At 40.7% G+C, this 19140-nt stretch overlaps 3 protein-coding genes and 1 non-coding gene across 4 annotated transcripts in view; 2 read left to right on the forward strand and 2 right to left on the reverse strand.

Moving 5' to 3' along the window:
• The window catches only part of LOC111659714 (E3 ubiquitin-protein ligase SMURF2-like), a 62331-nt gene extending 58985 nt beyond the window's left edge, over positions 1–3346 (reverse strand). The window contains exon 1 of the mRNA XM_023412725.2: positions 2948–3346. Coding sequence (XP_023268493.1) covers positions 2948–2999 — 52 coding nt within the window. The 5' untranslated portion in view covers positions 3000–3346. The remainder of the gene's footprint in view (positions 1–2947) is intronic.
• Positions 3347–4490: 1144 nt separating this feature from the next.
• LOC111659717 (importin subunit alpha-1-like) lies at positions 4491–11587 on the reverse strand. Its single transcript, XM_023412727.2, has 11 exons — positions 11503–11587; positions 11055–11170; positions 10796–10936; positions 10188–10276; positions 9565–9833; positions 9001–9095; positions 7636–7899; positions 6828–7061; positions 6312–6494; positions 5306–5455; positions 4491–4743 (listed from the first exon to the last, which is right to left on the reverse strand). The coding sequence occupies exons 2-11, from the start codon at positions 11118–11120 to the stop codon at positions 4654–4656; spliced, it is 1581 nt and encodes a 526-aa protein (XP_023268495.1). The 5' UTR covers positions 11121–11170; positions 11503–11587; the 3' UTR covers positions 4491–4653.
• Positions 11588–11849: 262 nt separating this feature from the next.
• trnar-ccg (transfer RNA arginine (anticodon CCG)) lies at positions 11850–11922 on the forward strand. The gene has a single exon. It is a non-coding gene; the product is annotated as a tRNA-Arg (tRNA).
• A 2616-nt stretch (positions 11923–14538) lies between these two features.
• LOC111659687 (UPF0450 protein C17orf58 homolog) lies at positions 14539–18848 on the forward strand. Its single transcript, XM_023412689.2, has 5 exons — positions 14539–14640; positions 15269–15931; positions 17007–17093; positions 17324–17515; positions 17993–18848. The coding sequence occupies exons 1-5, from the start codon at positions 14568–14570 to the stop codon at positions 18178–18180; spliced, it is 1203 nt and encodes a 400-aa protein (XP_023268457.1). The 5' UTR covers positions 14539–14567; the 3' UTR covers positions 18181–18848.
• Positions 18849–19140: the final 292 nt, after the last annotated feature.

A 19140-nucleotide genomic window follows, 5' to 3' on the forward strand; every position in this document is an offset into this window, starting at 1 on the left:
GGAGGAAATGGATCACATAGACAGACTCCCTTCCCTAGCAGCAAGGGCAGCAACAACATAGTGCAGCCAAGAAGCCATATTTGAATGGCGGAAGAGACGGACTCATCCCCTCGTACATCTCATGTCATTCACCTTTGAGGAACTCCAGATTCCATCCAGTGAACGAAAGTGAGGGAAACACCCTGTTCTTGTTCAATTTCAGTAAATCATACACCAGGTCTTACTGCAAAGTAGAAAGAGGGGGAACTACACCAACTGTCGGCTCCCTGCAGTGTTCGGAATAACAGCTCTCAAAATCCAAGACTGCTCTCTTTTACAAGCTTGGCAGCAAACTCTGTGGGGACACGACGACACACCGCCTACCAGCAAATTCAAACCTCAATGTTTTTATTAATTTAAGCATCAAAGAGCAACTGTTCCAGACTTAAGGAAGATCCCCAAAAAAGCGTTTCAGAGAAATTAGAAGGTGGCATTTAAATGCAGTGTGGGATGACTAAACTGGGGATGAATACAATCAAAATCCTGCAGTGTGTGTGTGTGTGTGTGTGTGTGTGTGTGTGTGTGTGTGTGTGTGTAAGACCACCCTACGCACATTCTAATCTACTGCTGTGACAAGAGGGGATCCCAGTGAGGGTGGCAGGCTATAACAGTCACACCTCTGTGACACCAATCTAGGAAAAGCTTAACTTTGGTGGAAGAAAAAAACTGTCAAATTTTATATTATTGTGAGGAACGAATCAAGAAGAAAAAATGACTGGTTTGCATAATTAGAACCCATAGTGTAATATTTTTATGAATAAAACTTGCATCTGAGAAGAGTTTCAAATAAAGGGGCCGAGACGACTCGTGACTGAAACAGAAAAATGCAAAGAAATGAAGCGACAGCCTCTGCAGGGCCACGTTGGCAATAGATAAAAGTGTTAGACAACAAAGTGATTAGCCTTGGTTGGAGGTTAAGCATAAAGCAATTTACTAGCAAGTCAGAAAAGAATTTACTTTGAAATCCATAATTATGCAACTGAATTTTAATCAAAATGTTATTCTGAAGTAAAAACCCTGATTGATACAGAGCCATCGTTTTAATCTAATTTGCATGGGTCACATGTGGCCAGCAGGGATGAAAGCTGGGAAACAGCAACAAAGCTACAGACTGCAAATGAAGATGCATTCAAACAGATTATTATTATCATTATCATTTTTATAGAAATTATGAAACATTACCATATTTCCAACCATAGATCCCTTATCTCCTTTAGATCCTAGCTATTGGTTTTACCAATTCAACATCTGGCTTACAGGGGGAAAAAATACATGCAAACTATGAGACCACAGAGCAGACAGAGTGAAACTGGACTACGGCTGGTATGCAATGTTAGGTCTAAATGCACACGGTCTCAGACGCATAAATCAAGTGTGGCCACAACCAAACACACATGTTTAGTTGCAATGAATGCACTAGTCTAAATGTTGCCTTAGCATCACTGATCATCACTGTGTGAGCAGCAATTCTGGTCGCGCTCTGCCATATGAACCCCAATGGCTCTCTCCCTTCATATACACACATGCGCGCGCGCACACACACGCGCGCGCACACACACACACACACACACACACACACACACACACACACACACACACACACACACACACTGCTATCCTTATCCTTTCTCTCTAGTGAAGGACAGACAGAGGATGTGTCTATGATCAGGAAAGACTCACATTTCCTCTGTGAGGTTTCACATTCCTGGGATTCCGTCTGAAGACCACTGCAGCCCATTTAAAACCATTCCCCATATGGAGGGGTGAAAAAAAGAAACCCAGGGCAAATGAGTAGGAAGGACGGCTGGGTAGGTCTTTGAGCTTTGAGAGTTCTTTTTAGTATTAATCTACCCTCGTAAGTAAATGACCTTGTTGTTCACTTGCTGCACATTATGCTGAATGAGAAGACACTTCATTCACATGTCATCTAACCTTCCAAAAACCATTTCATGACAGAACACCTGTCATTAATCTATGCTGTAGGAATTCAAAACTATACTGCACTGATGTGAGTCTTAAAAACAAAAACAATAGTGGTCTATCACCCAATACAGATAGACACGTCAAAAGAATCAGACAACTGTAGGTTCTTACACATCAGCTGAACACCATCAGATTCATCATTTGATGTGGTTACCACCAGAAGACGGTGAGGGTGAAAGGTTGAAAATCTGGTTCCTGCATACATCCATCACTGCAGGTAAAATCTAAAACAATACACATGCCATTTCTTTCATAATAAGACAATAGCTCCTCAGAGCAAACCAGAAAACGTTTGCCTCGTTGGAAAATGCAAATGAATTGCTTGGAATATTACTTTAAAGAACACCACATAATATAGTGGTATGTTTCTTCTGTGCTTTGCCACTGTTTTTCTTCATAGACCACAATTAGACGAGTCCTAATGATAGATGATCACACATAGTAGTGTTTTGACGGTATGAATAAACAGGTGATGTAAAAGATATCCACAAACTATGCTGAAAAACTACAGGAATCCATTAACGTTATCACAGACTTCCTGATACCAAACTTAAGTATTTAAATCTGACATTACTTTTGGAGGAAGCCCATCCAAAGTCAATACAGGCTACAAATAACGTTAGCCAGCTGGGTTATTAACCTTCAACATAAACAGTTACAATAGGTTACAGCTAATTTTCGCTAACGAACAAGGTTCATTGACTGCGTTTCAGTGCTCCTTAGGGTTTTAGCGTGAGTCACATTCGGTTAAAATCAAACCATTGAAGTGTGATAAAAACAATGAACATAAGGTATAATATGAATTGAAATGTTGATTATAGTCGCCAGTGTCCTGCTGTACCATCAGCATATGTAAACCTGGTTGGCTAGCAGGCTAACTTGCTAACGTTTCGAGCGGCGCAGGAGGGGGTTTAAATTCGCTTACCTGTCAACCGCAGCTTTACTGGGCCATTTCTCCTAACTCCTTGGTTAGACATTCCCCTTTGTGTTCCAGCTTGATGAAAATTCACAAAAAGTCTCTAATTCATGTGTCAGCGTATGATTTTTTTCAAAAGGGTATCTCCCAAAACAATCCCTCTGCTAGCTTGGGGTTAGCTTGTAGTATCACCATAGCAAATCACGCTGACTGATGCAACATAATGGTATCATAATCATATCGCTGGAATAACACTCTCGTCTTGAGCCCCGTTCACGTAAAAATGTCAAATAACTACGTCCCCAAATGTCGTTCATGCCGCGAGCCACGGGTACTGATACAGGTCAGGTGAACGGTTTGCCCTCCATCCAGACAAGCGCCTACTCTGCCCGGGCAGCTCAGACTGAAGTTGGTGGTGATGATTGTAAAGGCTATGCTCCTAGACAGACAGACAAGCTCAGGGACATTAGATATAAGAGCACATCCGCTACCGTCATTCAAAATAAAAGCAGGATTGAACAATGCGTTAGCTCCGCTAAATTTACGCAAGAGGGCCACCTGAAAGCACAATAACTAACTTTCAGAAACTAACACGGCACCCGCTATTCCGTTGTAAATATTGGGAAAAGACAAATTCACCTTTAAGTCCAATAATAGGTCCGGTCATTATATTTCCCTACTCATATGATAATGTAGCGAAAACTGACAGACAGTTTGTTGTAGTCTCAGGTATTGTAAAGTTACATACCAGCAAACCAAAATAATGCGCACATAATTTAAGTCATTTTTTACTTTTTACTACGTTTGCTGTGGCACGTATGATATACATTTATTTTGAAGGTACGGTCGTCCATTTCCGGGCATCATTTGAGTATCTTTATGTAGATTATTTGGACATGAACAAGTCGACTAATTCACTTGAATACTGCTGGAACATGGTCAAGTGGTCTCAATTTTTAATGAACTTTCATCAATATTAAGTATACACATGGGATTATTACTAATCAATGAAAATTGAATCAGTTATGGCCAGGATAAAGGCAGAAGAGAGTAATTTTAGAAGTCTATTACATGCCCTCCAATGTGAAAAGTCACTGCTATACATTATACAGCCACCATGGGCAAAAAACATTAACCCCGGAAAAAAAAACTCATTTATTATGACAAGGCTATTTTGAATTTATTCAACCAATGAGCCCCTATAGACATTATGCCATTTTCCCTGAGGGTAGATAAATATAGGTCTCAGGGTCTGGTTCTCCTCCTCTCTGAGCCATCTACTGAGATATTCAGTGGACACATTAAAATTGTTAGATTTCAGGCATAAAATAGTTTACATGTAAAACAGGATCATTATAAGCTGTAAACTAACAAGCAAATAGAATAAGCAGTGTCACCTAGTGGTGACATGGACTCATCTCTCATTCCTTATTTCCCACTGGTTCTTCACACCTCAACTCTGTCACATATTTTCAACAAATGAATCAAAGCCCGGTTTCCCTATTCATAGCCTGCTTATATCTGAAACACACATCAAGAAAAAAACACTGTATGCATGAATAAAATTTATTTACAAATATTTTTCAAAACGGAACAGATATTTTTGTTTGTACTGTTATGTACAAGGATGAAATGTCTAAAAAAAATTACAAAAATATAAAACAAAAGTAAGAATTTTCAGTTTTGTATATGTTACAAAGAGCAAACTGGACGTGTTAAAACTGGAAAGTGCTTTGGTCTTTGGAAATCTGGAAGGTATAGCTGTCTTCTGTAGCCTCAGGAACCACAGACTCATCATCTTCATTCTGAAAGACAAGAGGGACAGGAGGATAAGGGCATTAGAGGATTAACCAAGTCTTGGCATGTTTTGGGGATGGTTTCATGGACATGGATTAGGATAGATTCTGTGGACAATTTCTGTTAGCCAAGAAAGAATCTGTTGTGAACCGATTCATATTAAAATGCAGATCTTTGAAAGCAAAATAAGTTTTATTTTGAAAGATTTTGGTCAGGCCAGGAAATGCAAAACTTTAATTACAAATTAGGTAATTAGGTAGCCTTGTAGAAACCAGCCAACAGCTATCTTAGGCTACCGTATGTTGCACTGCACCTCACATTTATTCTACAGCAATAGTAAGTAGAGAACGGTAATCACACAAATAACCTCTGGCACCCTGCTGGAGCTGCCAGAATGAGTCATACAATTAACAGTGAAGTTGTGCTTTTTCTGCCAGCAGATAACACACATTTTGACGAAAAAAAGATTCACAGATACACAAGAAAATCAACTCTAAACACCTCAAGTGAAACTATTGCTGTCATTCAAAAATTTAAAATCAATAGAGATCAGTCATTAGTAACACTTACCTCTTCAGAGAAAAATCTGTCTATAATGTTTAGAGAGGATTTGTAGACTGCTTCGTTGTCATGAGACTGCAGTGCTTCAATCTTGTCCAAACCACCCAACTCCTCAATCATTAGGCACAGTTTCTCAATCTCACCAGCTTTGAATGCCATCTGTGGGGAAAGGGAAAAGAAATCTGTAAGAATAATAGTTTCCTCACACAATAAATGAACCTGTGTCCTGTGACCATCCATTTTAATCCATGAATGTCAAGAATCAACCTGCGTCATTTAATCTATAATGTGAGATTAAATTCAGCAGGTCTACATGTTTCCTAATCTCAAAATGCCACAGTGTTAATCTCAAATTCCCTGAGATCTAAAATCAAATATCTGCTGACAGAAGAGTGTGTAAGGTTACGGTTCAAGACTAACATCTCTTTTAAATGTTCTTCATTGCAGTTATAGGCATTAATATAACATTAGCCTGTTTTGCATGGCATTTTCTTTCACTTAGAAAAACATTTGCACAGTTGTATTTCAAGTTCTAAAGAAAAGAAAAAAAGGCCTGTGTCATGTTTTATTAATTTTACTTCAAATCCACTATAATAGTTCAAGTTTCACCACTGACCTAATGTCTAAACGTTATATTAATCCTACACAAAATAAGAGTTCCCTGGACAGAATACGATGGAATAGTTGTGCTTCGTAACTGGTTTGTTCTTCATGTCATACATTACAAGTGAACCTGAAGTCGGATATAAAATGCGAAAATATCAAAATATAAATTACATGTTAATTTTTTTAATATTCTGAGAAGAATAGTTAGGCGCTACAGTTCGCCTCAGAGGTCACTCCCAATGGCAGACAAGTTGGAGGGTAAAATCTACAGGACACATAGCAAAGAGTGTTAACTGCAGCATTTTGATATCCCATGAAGACACATTCTCTGTGAGCAACTCCAATGCAAAGAGAGCAGTATAGATGAAAATGGGACTTCTGAGACTTCTTTTAAATCCTGACAATGTACCTGTAAAATATTGTAGATTGCATCCAGGATGACCAAGATGATCTTGCATTCTTTAGCTGTCAGTAGGTTGAGCAGAGGCCCCAGCACATTGCAGTGGACGAGGTAGGCCACTTGGGCCACTGTTCCACCACTGGTGTAATTGGTGACAGCCCACACTGCCTCCTTCTGGGTCTTGTAGTCTGCCTAAACAAAAAATAAATCTGATGTTTTAGTTTGTAAATCCCTTGAATGTAAATAGTGGTAGTTGCTGTCAAGTCAAGCATTAAAGATACTAGGAATGCTGCCACTATTGTGTTTAACAAAGACAACAGTCTCAGAGCTGGAGCTGGAGCCCAGATGCTGCCTTACGGCTGTTTATTTTTGAATGAGGGTAAGATGGATGGGTAAAAGGCAGAGGACAACCACCCCTACACTGATCAATAAAATATAAAATATAACTAGACCTATTATGAATTAATCTTATTTGGACTCGTGCGACAAGCCAGAAATATTTTCTGTCTGCTTTTGTGTCCCAACCTGTTGGAGGATCTCCACTAGGATGGGTATCAGTCCTGCATTGATAACCTCCTGAATCTGGGTGTCTTTGCCAGCAGTGATGTTGGACACTGTCCAGGCTGCTTCTTTCTGGATGTTGGGCTTTTGGTGACGTAGGAGGCCGGGTAACATCGCCAGGGCACCTGCATTCAGAACACACTGGGTCTGCTCATCTGTCCCAGTCACAATGTTGCCAAGTGACCGCAGGGCTGGAGTCTGGGAGGAAAAGGAGACGTAGTCACATCTTCCGTTCACATCTGACTGCACGCATGACTTCAGACTTTGTAACAGTAATCTGCCCAACACTCAGCCTAAACTTGACAGAAAGATTTTTCAGGAGTGCAGGATTGACCAAACTCTTAATAAGACTAAATTCATATTAGGGATTAAATGATTATGTAAGATTCAAGTAATGAGAACAGATGTTCAAAAAATGAACTAGAGAGAAATTGGTTTTCTTCAACTTTATGATGAGGGTGAATTGGACAGGTTTGAAGTTCAAGATACAGGAGGATGGGTAAAAAAAAGGATGCTTGAGTGAACTGTGAGGAATGTCTTGAAGTGAGATGATATTTATGAGCATATAATGACCACTTCTGGACCTGATGGAACAAGCTATTATATCAGAGGGGCCCTATGACTTTCATCAAACAAGCAAATAAGTGCATTTCTCAAATGGTCAAACTGTTCCTTTAAATGAATAAGAGCACTTTAGACAGTGTACTAATTGCACTTTCAAATGTCAGAAATTACACTAACTTTTGAGTTTAACAAACGCTACAGCCCATACCACAATAGAGAGCTCCCCACAGGCAAGAAGCTGTACCAGACGGGGCACCAGGCCAGCCTGCACGACCACCTCTATCCTCTCATTGACGCCATCCGTAAGATAGGATACAGCCCAACAGGTGTCGGCTAGGATCTCCCTGTCGTCATGGTGCAGGAGGCGCACCAGGGCTGGAAGTAGCTGCTGCACCGCCGTCAAGGGAGGGGCTGGGTTCTTGTTCCGACACAGGTTGGAAAGCGTCCAGGTGACATTGCGCAGGTAGCCAGACTGGTATTGTGATTTAAGAGTCAAGTGTTATTTGTGAACATGATAGTTGTTTGAGTAACAGAGTATACCACAACACTAACAAGACTCAAATTTATCCTCTCTATAAAAAGAGACACCTACAAGCAGAATAAATTCAGGGCCTCAGGATTTTTTTCAAGCCATGAAACCAGTCAATGACTGAATAAAAAAGTCTTTACTAATGAGTTCAATTTAAATAAATGCTCAGACAAAATTTTACAGTGGGAGCTATTGTGCAATTTATACATTTTGGATAACTGCAGTAAAAAACTGTATGGTCCAAATTCCAAAGGTCCCTAAGCAACAAAAAAAAATGCTCTGCAGTATGAAAAAGGGTTCTTAACTGGTCATAAGCTTTTCAACAGGAATGAATAACTTAACACCACATGCAGATAAAAAAATGTATATATATATATATATATATATATGTGCGTGTATGCATGTATGTATAGGCAGCTTATTGCACTTCCTCTTTTTGCAATAATCTATTTAGTGTCAAAAGTCAGTCAACAGCAATTACAATATCCTTATAGTATTAATACCAAATTACAATTTGAGATCATACATTTTTTTAAATGTTCATTTATTTGCTGCAATTTAGGGATTTTCTTGAGGAACTGATCAGATCAGGAGTGCACAGCTCTAAATACAAGTGCAGCTGCAACCAAAATACACAGAAGAGGAATTAGGATCTGATTCTAATGTGTTAGGGGATACATACTGTATATCCACATGCTATAAATGCACTCCTGACCACACTAAAGGGCAGTCAAGTAAATTCTGTAGTGTAAGAATTAGATGACAAATCTATAACCAGCTGGGTTTAGTTGATTTGCCTACACCAAACAAGTCTGTAAATGTTTTTAAATCTGTAACACAATGACATCTTCCAAATCTTCCTGAAAATAAATATTTGACCAGGGAGAAGCAAAAATGCCTGATACATATTTTGATGCCATGTTTGCAATATATCTTGTCTGTATCTGGATAGAACATACAAGTTCTTAACAAGGCTGTACTGCCATGTAACAAATGCGCCTCTTAAACCCAGCAGTGCAGTCATGTTTATAAAAGGAAACTCACAGGAAACACAGACAGGTCAGGGGCCGCCAGCAGGGCCAGGAGTGGCTGGAGTCCACCATGTTTGATCACTAGGTCTCTGTAGTTGGATCCATCACCTGGGTCCAGAAAAAATACATTTTCAGTCATCTCCAGTCAACAGTGTATTCACTGAACAGAAAACATCACAACAAAATGTTTCATGTTATGAAAATTGCTGATGGTTTCTGTATGTGGTTACCATGAAAGACGAATCATTCGGTAGAGAATTTCAAAAGGAAGCCCTTCATTTAAAAAGAGCCTTCTGCATGTTATTCTGTTATCCTAATATGCCAGGGCTGTTTTTCACTATGCAGGCTCCATAGCTTCCTTACTATCGTGCATGAATTACTTTTGGACAATGAACTTAACATGTCAACACCCCTTCTATTTTATGGCACAACCTTTTACATTAATTAATTCAGTATGACAGCCTGTGGAGACAAACAACTTCTGCAGACAAAAGAAGGGATGCATAATTGCACACAAATGCAACAGAAGCAAAAAAAAAAAAAAAAAATTCTCAATCACAAAGATAACATACAGTACCTGCAATGTTACCCAAGGCCCAAATGGCCTGCTCGCTTATGTGTGGGTGGGGTGATGCCACCAGGCTGATGAAGGCTGGGATGGCCCCTCCTTCCACGACAGCAGTGGTCTGGTCTGATGTACCTGAGGCGATGTTGGTCAGAGCCCAAGCTGCCTCAAACTGGATGGGAGGACATTCAGACAATGCCAAAAAACTAACAAACCTTGGGATGAGGCTGGCAGCAATTATGCTGTCAATTGGTGGGTGCTTTTCTCTGGAGAGGAGCTTTCTATACATCAAGAAAAACAACAAAGATAGTTGAGGGGTTAATCAGTGGAAGGTGAAGTAAAGTTGTAGCATTGTTCAATGTCTTTAAAGGAATAAATAGCAATAAACATACAACATCGTGTTTAACAGGTTTGGGAATCTACAAATTGACTTCTTACTCAACAGAAAAAGAACAAGTGTCCCCAAAAATAATATGTTTGAAACCTAAGAGAATTTGAACAAATGATGGACAACAGGGCTTTGGTTGTCTGTTCTTTAGAATACCACAGTTATAATATAAGATGGAACTACCGGTAGTTTATTATAGTAACACACTAAAACTCTTCAGTCAAATTATTATTCAAAATAACTTTACCTGGCTGCCTGAGTGGCCTGGAGCTGATGATCAAGGTTCTGGCTGTTCACACCTGCTACAATCTCCTCCACAGACCAGTGCTGAGGAGGCTATGGAAACAGAAACAGAAACAGAAACAGAAGAGGATTACTTATCTGGCAAGTGAACATGGGTCAAACAAGCAGTTAAAAACAACTCGCAGCAGTTACTGGAACATGTTTAGGTATGGGTTACAGGATCAGGACAATGCAAATCAACTGTGAAAAAGGAAGCTGCTCAGACTTTCAGTTATGCTACGCATACTCAAAGCCTTTATAAATCAAAAAGAATCACCTTCACATTGCTATCATTAGGTATACACTTAAATTTGCCTCAAGTTTCTCATTGACCTTTGGCCATTGTGTGCAAACAGAGAACACCTTCATATTATCAACCTTTAAGATTAAATTTAACTAGACTTTTTCTCTTGAGGTAGTGTCAGGCGCTGACATGGAGGGTGATGTAGGTGATTCATAGCCAATAACCAAATACTTCAGACATGACAGGTGCGTCCGGTTTACTGTACCCCGCCAAACCAGAGTGTGAACGAGGCAGTCGAACCGCCCAGGGGCTCATCAGTCACAGACTACCTGTGCGTTCGGATCCTTCTCTTGCAGAGGAGAGGTCGGCTCGTCCAGAAGACTCTGGACATTTCTCCTCTTCAGGATCTGATCATCTTTCTTTGCTTTTCGGAGCTCCACATTGACTTCCGCTCTCCTGCGCCTTAGCTCCTGAAAATGTCGACACCCATAAAAGCTTTACATATCTGTATATTGAACACAAGATTATGGACGATTACCAACATAATTCGTGCAGTAGTTTATGCTAGTTGTTACTGGCAGGGCTTACATTGGCGTCTTTCCCTTTGTTTTTGAACTGGTTGAGCCGAGCTCCGTTGTCGCTGCCAGCTGACATTCCTGACCGTTGAGCAAGACAAACGGTTCCACTAACGTTATACACGCTCCCTGTGGAAAGACGGGAATTTAACGATCAAACGTTCGTACCAACGGCTGCTTACACTAGCGTCGTTAACTCAGGTTAGTCCTCAGAGCCAGCAAGAAATTAAGTGTCCGCTTGTCTTGAAGCCAAGCCGGTTATCTAATACCATGTGGCCCATCGCACACGGAGCCTGTCTGGTAAACCAACACCCAAAAAACCCCGCTGAAATTCACAGAAATAAAGATAATACAACCATTATACAATCAAAATAGAAGCAAATACAATGACTTGAACGGTTAAAGTAATAATACATTGTTAAATTGTATATTTTGACATAGAACATGTGCGCCCGGCTTACCTTAAAAGATTTCTCCCAGGCTATTTTTTCTTACAATAGGCGTGACGTCAGATCTATACCGCCCTGTTTCGCTTCTGGTTTCTCATTGGACAGTTTGCCTACAAGCTCCTCCCTGTTACCTTCGGTTGGAAAAAATACATCAAACAACAAAACCGTTGACAAAGGCAACCGGGGTCAGTATCGCGAGATAAAACGGTCACAGTTCCTCAATGTGGACCATTGTGGGTGTTTCCTTGACTTAACGAAGTGAATATTCGATGTCAGATGCTAAAATGAAGGTCAAATCGTCAGTTTCCATCACTTGTCTTATCTTGATAATCGTTCTTTTTCGCAAACAGTGGCGTAATGACCCAGTGGCCTAATGGATAAGGCATCAGCCTCCGGAGCTGGGGATTGTGGGTTCGAGTCCCATCTGGGTCGTCTTTAGTTTCCTTTTCAGGGCTCTTCCAGAAGTCACATTAAACAACGAGAAGAATGGTGGGATACAGCAGTGTTTCTAATCACCAGTAATTCGACTATCCTCCATTAATAGTCTCCCTTTGTAACCAGGTGATGGTGACCAGAGTTTGTCTGTTCAGCAAGCAATCAACTATCAGCTATCAATTACAACAATGGTCAAATATGTAAAATGTGAGAGGAGAAAATGGTGGGGATCAGGAACAGCTGTATAAAACAAGGATAGTCAATTTAAAATAAATATGCACAGTTGCAGCATCATACTGGGAATGCTCAGCTCTTCAGTCCAGAAGTGGACAGCAACATATTACAACATGAAGGTCTGGTTTGACAACTGTAATGGTGTCCTCATTCTGACCACTGGAGGGGAAGAAGATTCATACACTCTGATCAACCATCACCCCCACTCGGCATCAAGGCGCTAATAACATTGTTTATGCTGTCAAATAAGTGCCCATGGAAAGGTTCACTTGCACTGGTGCTGGCTCAGCTACCACATCTATTGGTCCCTAACATGAGCTCATTCAAACCTACTCAAGAGGAGAACTATATACTGGCCTCACTACCTTCCACGTAGTCTGTGAGCAGGTCCCAGTATTCCTCTGGCTCTGGACTCCACTGAAGCTGCTCTGTTGTCTGTGACAGAAGCCCTAAAAGCAGCTAGACCTGCAGCTCATTCCTCAGTTTTTATCTTGCTGGTCCTATCAGCAGCATTTGATACAGTGAACATCTGCATCCTGCTGTCAGGGTAAATCTTGGGTAAAGTGCTTTTTTTTTGGTTTGAATCCCACTGGACACTCTTACAGTGTATTATGGCAAAGACAAACGTCTTTACTCCATCCCCTCCCCACAAGAGTGGCCCAAGGATCGGTACTGACACCTCTTCTCTTTGCAATATACACCACTTCCTTGGGTCCAATTATCTGCTCACATGGCTTATTGCTATGCAGATTACACCCAACTACAGGCCTATCGTTCCCACCAGCCAACCCAATGGCCTTCTCTGACATCCGCATGGATGAAGGAACGCCACCTTTAAGTAAACCTCTTAAATACCCCTCTTCGATCAAAATTAGCGGTTGTATGCCGATTTCTTAAACGCAGGTAAATCAGATAATAAAAGCCAAGTTTCTGGTTTAACAGCACTGTGCTGGACAGGTGACAGGTGTGTATACAGCATCTGTGGTCTGAAAGACGTTACAGCAAGTACTGAACAGCAGGAAAGGGGGTGAAAATTAACGGGTTCACCCGTAATTTTCGCGTTCAATGCCGATTAGAGCCGATCGGAGCCGATAAAAATCTGGGTCTACTGCAGTGTCATTTTTGAATGTTGATTGAACCCTTTTCCATTTCCGACAAAAGTCAAGTCAACGTAAGTGGGTTTTAGCAGGTTTTTTGACCAGTGGAAAAGGGGCTTAAGACTTAACTCCTCGTCATTCCAGCATATCGGTCTCTCCATCATGATATCAATAAATAATTGATTAAAAAAAAATCTCAATTTATATGCTTCCCTATCTTCACATGACAAACTCAAAACTTAAATTTAAAATTTATGAAAAAATAAATCTGAAACATAAATAAAAGAAAATACTTTATAACTGCTAGAAAAAATAGGGAAATAGCAAAACAGCATGAGTGGAAATAAGCATTGAGTTTATCCTGCCATAAATGCATGAAAACACTTCCCTGTGCAATCACATTCTGCAAGCATCACTGGCAAGGTGCATCATGTTCTGTGCGCTGCTTCTCTATATAAATCAGGAAGATGGTAAAAATGCAAAATATAATGTCATCGCCACTAATTAAATTATTCAACTGATCTAAAGAAACATTAGAAGGATTAAGGTCATTTACAAAATAAATCTTCACGATAAATCTCATCTTACAAGATCTATTATCATTATTATTATTACTATTATTATTAGGCTGGTATTATTATAAATACTGGACCACGATGCAAATAGCAATATTCAGTTGTACTTGTATATTTACTGATTGTATGTTCATGCTCAGAAAAAAACACAAAACGTTGACAACTAGAAAACAACTAACACGATCGCCTGAAGTTTATTTCTGTTCTTTTCCAGTTTGGTCAAGTGTATATACATTGAGGTGATTTTGACAAATGTTAATGTTGCAGTTCCTCACTGTGGCCACCAGAGGGAAGTAAAGTCTGACGAATTTAAATACATTCAGGTCAACAGTCACATCCACCTAAAGCATCAAGATAACCTCAACCATAACCTGAAATAGTGAGTATTTTTATATGAGCCATTGAAATTTCAAACGTACTTAAGTATTTAAGCATCAATACATTAAATATGAACATTATTTTGGACATCACATATTAGAGTGTAAACCTAGTTCCCTTTAACATAAAATCCTACTCAGTAAACAGCAGATAATATCTACACAGAGACACATTTCTCCTCTTATATTGTAAACAACCATTTATGAATGAAAGGAGTGTCATGTCAAAGAATTTATTTTTGTGTTTGGGACGTCCCACCACCTCCCTTTCCCTCTCATTGCAGAGTGGGCCGTATAAAAATCCCAGGAATCCCAGCTCTGTACCAGACCTTAAAGTGTGTCCTCACTGAACATCCAGGATGACAGGGATTATTCTGTTTCTCTTGTTTCTAGGGTTTCCACTTCACAACACAGAAGAGCGTGTTGTTAACGGTGAGTGTATTTGTTTTTGTCACTCAGGATAGTTGAGATTTGTAGTGACATTTTTATATTTTGAGCAGAACTAGTTTTCTTACACATTCTTTCTTGTTGCTTTAATGAGATTAATAATGCAATTTAATAATTTCATCATTCTCCACTGTTGTAGTTTGTTTGCTTTTAAACTCTTTAGCTTTGAATGTAACAGTTGTATCGCATTGGTCAATATATATATAGGTCACTGTTATTCTAAAACATCTCAAAAAACCCTATAACATTTTAACAATCTTAGGTGGCACTAAATTAGATAATTTGATAACATGCTAAGTGAGTAAGAGTTGACATCATCTTATAATTCTGATGGATAGGAAGGTTTGTATGACTATTTGAATTTAAAAAGTAATATCTTCGATGTAGATTCCTATCAAGTCAATGAGTTTAAATATTTTTCATATTTTATCAATTGAACTAAGGTAAGAAATAACCAAAGTAAGTTTTTAAGGAATGTCCAGAGTTACCATGTTGGCTACATCAAATTAACCCACTGTTTTAATCTATTGTGGGAATAAAGGGGTTTATGGGGTAAAATACTAAATCAAATTGTGTAAATTAAGTGCAAATGTTTTGTCTGTTTAAACCTCAGAGCTGTACAGCCTGATAGAAAAGGGTCAGAGCAGCTTTGTGGATCCAGCCCCGGGCAACCAGAGCAGGCTGGTGGTCAAAGAGCCCTCCCTGCCCATCAATGAGCTTCTAGAGAAAGGCAGCAAGACCGGCGAGTCCAAATTCGCCCTCCATCCTCTGCCCTCAGCTGTGTGGCCCAAGCACAGCGACCTGGCCCCCATCCCTCGACACCACACTCCCCACAACAAGAGCAAGAAGGGCCCCAAGAGCGACCGTCTGCTGGAGCACAACAGCGAGAAAACCAGAGGAGAAGTTGTCGGTCTGCTTCCCAAAGCCCCGCTGACAGGAGCTACAGCCGCCGCCACCAACCGCACCGTGCAGAAGACCAACCAGGACACCCAGCCCAACATCAGTCCTCCTCAGCAGAGCGAAGCAGAGGGACACCCCAACTCCAGACCCAGGGGCCCACCCCACTCACAGCCTCAGGCTCAGCCGCACCAACCGCCGCCCTCTCCGCGGAGAGATCAACCCAACCGCCGACTGGACCCCGAGGAAAACCGGCCGGGGAAGTCCAGTCTCTATCAGTCAGGCATCGGCGCAGCGACCCGAAACAACAGCCGCCCGCCGGTCGTCTTCAACCGGCGCTCCTCCAGTCTGCTTTACCAGTTCGACATCCTGAAGCGAGGTATACAAGGATTTGTTGTACCCCGACCTTGAAATCTGACCTCTGTATTAATATTGATTTATTCACATATTCAGGATCTTTATGCTTGAGCAGTATCGCCTTGCATACTTCCTGTTGGGATACAAGACTTATTGTTGGGATTACATATTACAAAAGATTGAAATTATACAAGAGTTTATCCAGCTGGGAAAATCTTTGCTATGCTTTCTATGCTTTATATCAATAGTATTTATCACCAGTAATAATCAGTGCAATCTGACCTGTGATATTCAGTATTACACAAACACAATGACAAATGCCTTTCACCAAATACAACGTTTTTATATTAGTTACAGAGTGAAAAAAAACTGCAGTTTTACTTAACTTTTGCTCATATAAAATGGAGCCTATTTCCAGTAGCCTAGAGCCTTATTGTAATGTTTTGGGGGCAAAAAGCATGCAAAGTGGATTTCACCTCAAAACTACAAACTTTCCAAAATTCTTTTGAACAAAAAGGAAACCTTTGTTGCAAGTCGTTCCCTTGTCTCTGTCTTCCCACGTTTCCTGTCACTGCCTCCTGCCCAATAAAGGCTTAAAAAAAAAAAGCCCCCATTTGAAATAAAGCCAAATCTGATACTTTTTTGGAAGTTAGTCAGTCAAGTAAGATCATACTTATCAGCAAACATATAGAGTTCACGGAGTTCACACACTAAGTTAAAGAGCCATAATGACAGTGATGGTTTTTCCTCATCCAGCGTCCCCCGCCACTAATTATATCCCCTTCCCTCAAATCTGGCTGTCAGCATGTCGCTTTGTGTGTGGGTGGCTGTAATGATACTGATGCAAAGCAAGTGAGACCGGTCTGATATTGCACTTAAGATGGAAAATATAGGACTGATGCGATCCCATCACATATATCCCACCTCCTCCAGTCCTCTGCTGAGGAATGTGATGCCTGGGTTTTGTAATGACAACCTCGTCCCTTTCTAATGACGCTGGAATGAGAGTCTGGCTCCGAACGGGCACGGCAGACAGTCCCTCTCTTTTCTTCTTCTCATCCCTCCATCCTGACCTCTGCTTGTCTTCTCCTCAACAGAGTCTGACTTCACACATGACGCCTTCTGCATGAGTGAGTGCAGGAAGGAGAAGGAGGAGAGAGAGTATTACTGCTACAGTGAGTTTGGTACGTACCCACTGAGAGACAAAGATAGACTCTTGTCAAGAGGCTGGAGCTTCATATTTACCTTACAGATATGACAGCGGTATCAGTCTTCCTATATTTCCTGTGTAAATGTCTAATTGCTCCTTTAAAAAAAAAAAAGCACATTAAGCACATTAAAATACCCCCAATCCCCAGAATGGTGATGTATTAATCTCCAGCGTGTTAACATGGTTTTCATGTCCCTTAAACAGCTGTCAATGGGATAGTGCACGACATTGAGGTGTTGCGTAGAGGAATACGGCTCATTACGCTGATGGTAAGCAGTGATGGTTTCTACAAAATGAGTCGTCTCTACGTGACCCCAGACAGCTTCTTCTTCAAAGTTCGCCTTCTGGTCCTGGACACGTACAAGTGCAGCAAACCCTGCCCTGACATCAAACTTGGTGAGTGCAACACAGTAAAAGCCTCATAAAACAATCTGCCTTCAGTTTAGAGCTGCCAGTTTGAACTAAATAAAAGTCTTGCCACTGTCTGAAGGATTGTTGTTCAAGTTGAGGTCTGATAATAAGCTGTAATATCCTAATACCCTTTAACTGATACTGGATTTATATTATTTTTCAGTATTTTTAGTTGTTAATTTCTCTGGTTATGTCAATGTGATTTTAGATGAAAGTTATTTATTATGGGACATATGCTGAGTCTGATCATTGATATTACACATAAGTACATTTCTTAATTCCCACAATATTTAGAAGTCTGTAAGTTCCCACCAAAGCTTCCCTTTGTGAGATGTGGGAATTCAGTTTTCCTGAGATCAGCAGAAACAGTAACAACTACTTGTTTAGTGCAAACATGAAAATTGCTTGACTGCGCACATTTCTCCCCCTGGTGCTTCAACATTCCCTCTGCTTGTTCCTAAGGTACCAGATACATTATAATGGGTCAGATCTACCACCGGAGGCGCCACCTTCCCAATGACCTCCTGAACCTGCTGAGCGGTAAACTGAAGCCCGGAGACGGACTCCTGCGAAGCAACAACTATGTCAAGAGGTTCAACAAACGGAGACACCAGAAAGCCCTGGAGGCCGCCCGCTCCAGGTGTCGGTGAACCACAGATAAGACAATTGCCCCCTTCTGCAGGGGAAGAGACATTGCAGCTTATGGGAACTGATCATAACTAACCGCTCAGTGTTGTGCGAGAGAGAGGACATTTTTGCAGAAGGCACGGATTTATTTTTCATATGGACTGCTACGATGTACCATAATGTAACAAAATTAGTTTATAGAATGGGTATATTTTCTCATTTTGGCATCGTGTGGGCATTTCTTGGTTTTACTCATGTGTATTTAACAACCTAATATTTGTCCTGAGAAAGAAACAATGTCATATCAGGTCCAGCCTTTTTACTCCCACTATAATCCAAGCATGAAAATGAACACACATATAAGACAAAACTTATCTTCCATACGAACATATTGGCTTTCCAATAATAATCATAATCACAGTTGCTCTCTTTTAGGAACCTTGGATCTTCTCATACAAATTCAACATTTAAATCTCCCTTTAATTAATGCTTCTTAATTGATATGAATGCAAAATGTTGTATTGCACTGAATAGTATCGTTTTGTATCACCCAGTCCCGTGCATGTTGTCCCTGTGGTTGTTACTGGTACGCAGGAAATGCACTATTATTGTTACAAGGTCCAAAGGGAGGGAATGAAGGGCCTGAAAAAGCAGCAGCAAACCCCAGTGGAGGAGGAGGAGAGAGGAAAGAGGAGAGGGGGTGGGGGGTGGGGGGGGACAGGACCTTTGCTTGTCATGAAGGCGGCTTATTTTTCTAGCTTTAATTATGTGTTCATGATGAAATGTCTTGCCCAAGTAGACTGGGACATCAAACAAGGCCATGCTGAATGAGGAAGGGGTGTGTTGTTGTAGGGACTAAGCCGTAAGTCTAATCACAGGAATCTGATCCTCTCCGCACCTGGACACATGACCTGGAAAAGTGCCTCCATCACGGCTCCTCTTTGGGATAGCTCTTGTTTTCTTGCTTACACACAAACACGCAC

This window comes from Seriola lalandi, unplaced genomic scaffold (genome assembly GCF_002814215.2).
Source record: "Seriola lalandi dorsalis isolate HSWRI2012SDOR001 ecotype SW California unplaced genomic scaffold, Sedor1 jcf7180002054486, whole genome shotgun sequence".
In the NCBI taxonomy this organism is placed as follows: domain Eukaryota; kingdom Metazoa; phylum Chordata; class Actinopteri; order Carangiformes; family Carangidae; genus Seriola; species Seriola lalandi.

Bases quoted from the DNA above. Each gene is read 5' to 3' on its own strand.
- LOC111659717 (XM_023412727.2), bottom strand. From the start codon at position 11,120: ATGTCAGCTGGCAGCGACAACGGAGCTCGGCTCAACCAGTTCAAAAAC. The intron at 6,495-6,827 runs GTTGGGACACAA...TTTTTTGTTTAG, and splicing joins TAGTGGAGATCCTCCAACAG to GCAGACTACAAGACCCAGAA. The intron at 5,456-6,311 runs GTACATTGTCAG...CTTTCCCCACAG, and splicing joins CAATCTACAATATTTTACAG to ATGGCATTCAAAGCTGGTGA.
- LOC111659687 (XM_023412689.2), top strand. From the start codon at position 14,568: ATGACAGGGATTATTCTGTTTCTCTTGTTTCTAGGGTTTCCACTTCAC. The intron at 15,932-17,006 runs GTATACAAGGAT...TCTCCTCAACAG, and splicing joins GTTCGACATCCTGAAGCGAG to AGTCTGACTTCACACATGAC. The intron at 17,094-17,323 runs GTACGTACCCAC...TCCCTTAAACAG, and splicing joins TTACTGCTACAGTGAGTTTG to CTGTCAATGGGATAGTGCAC.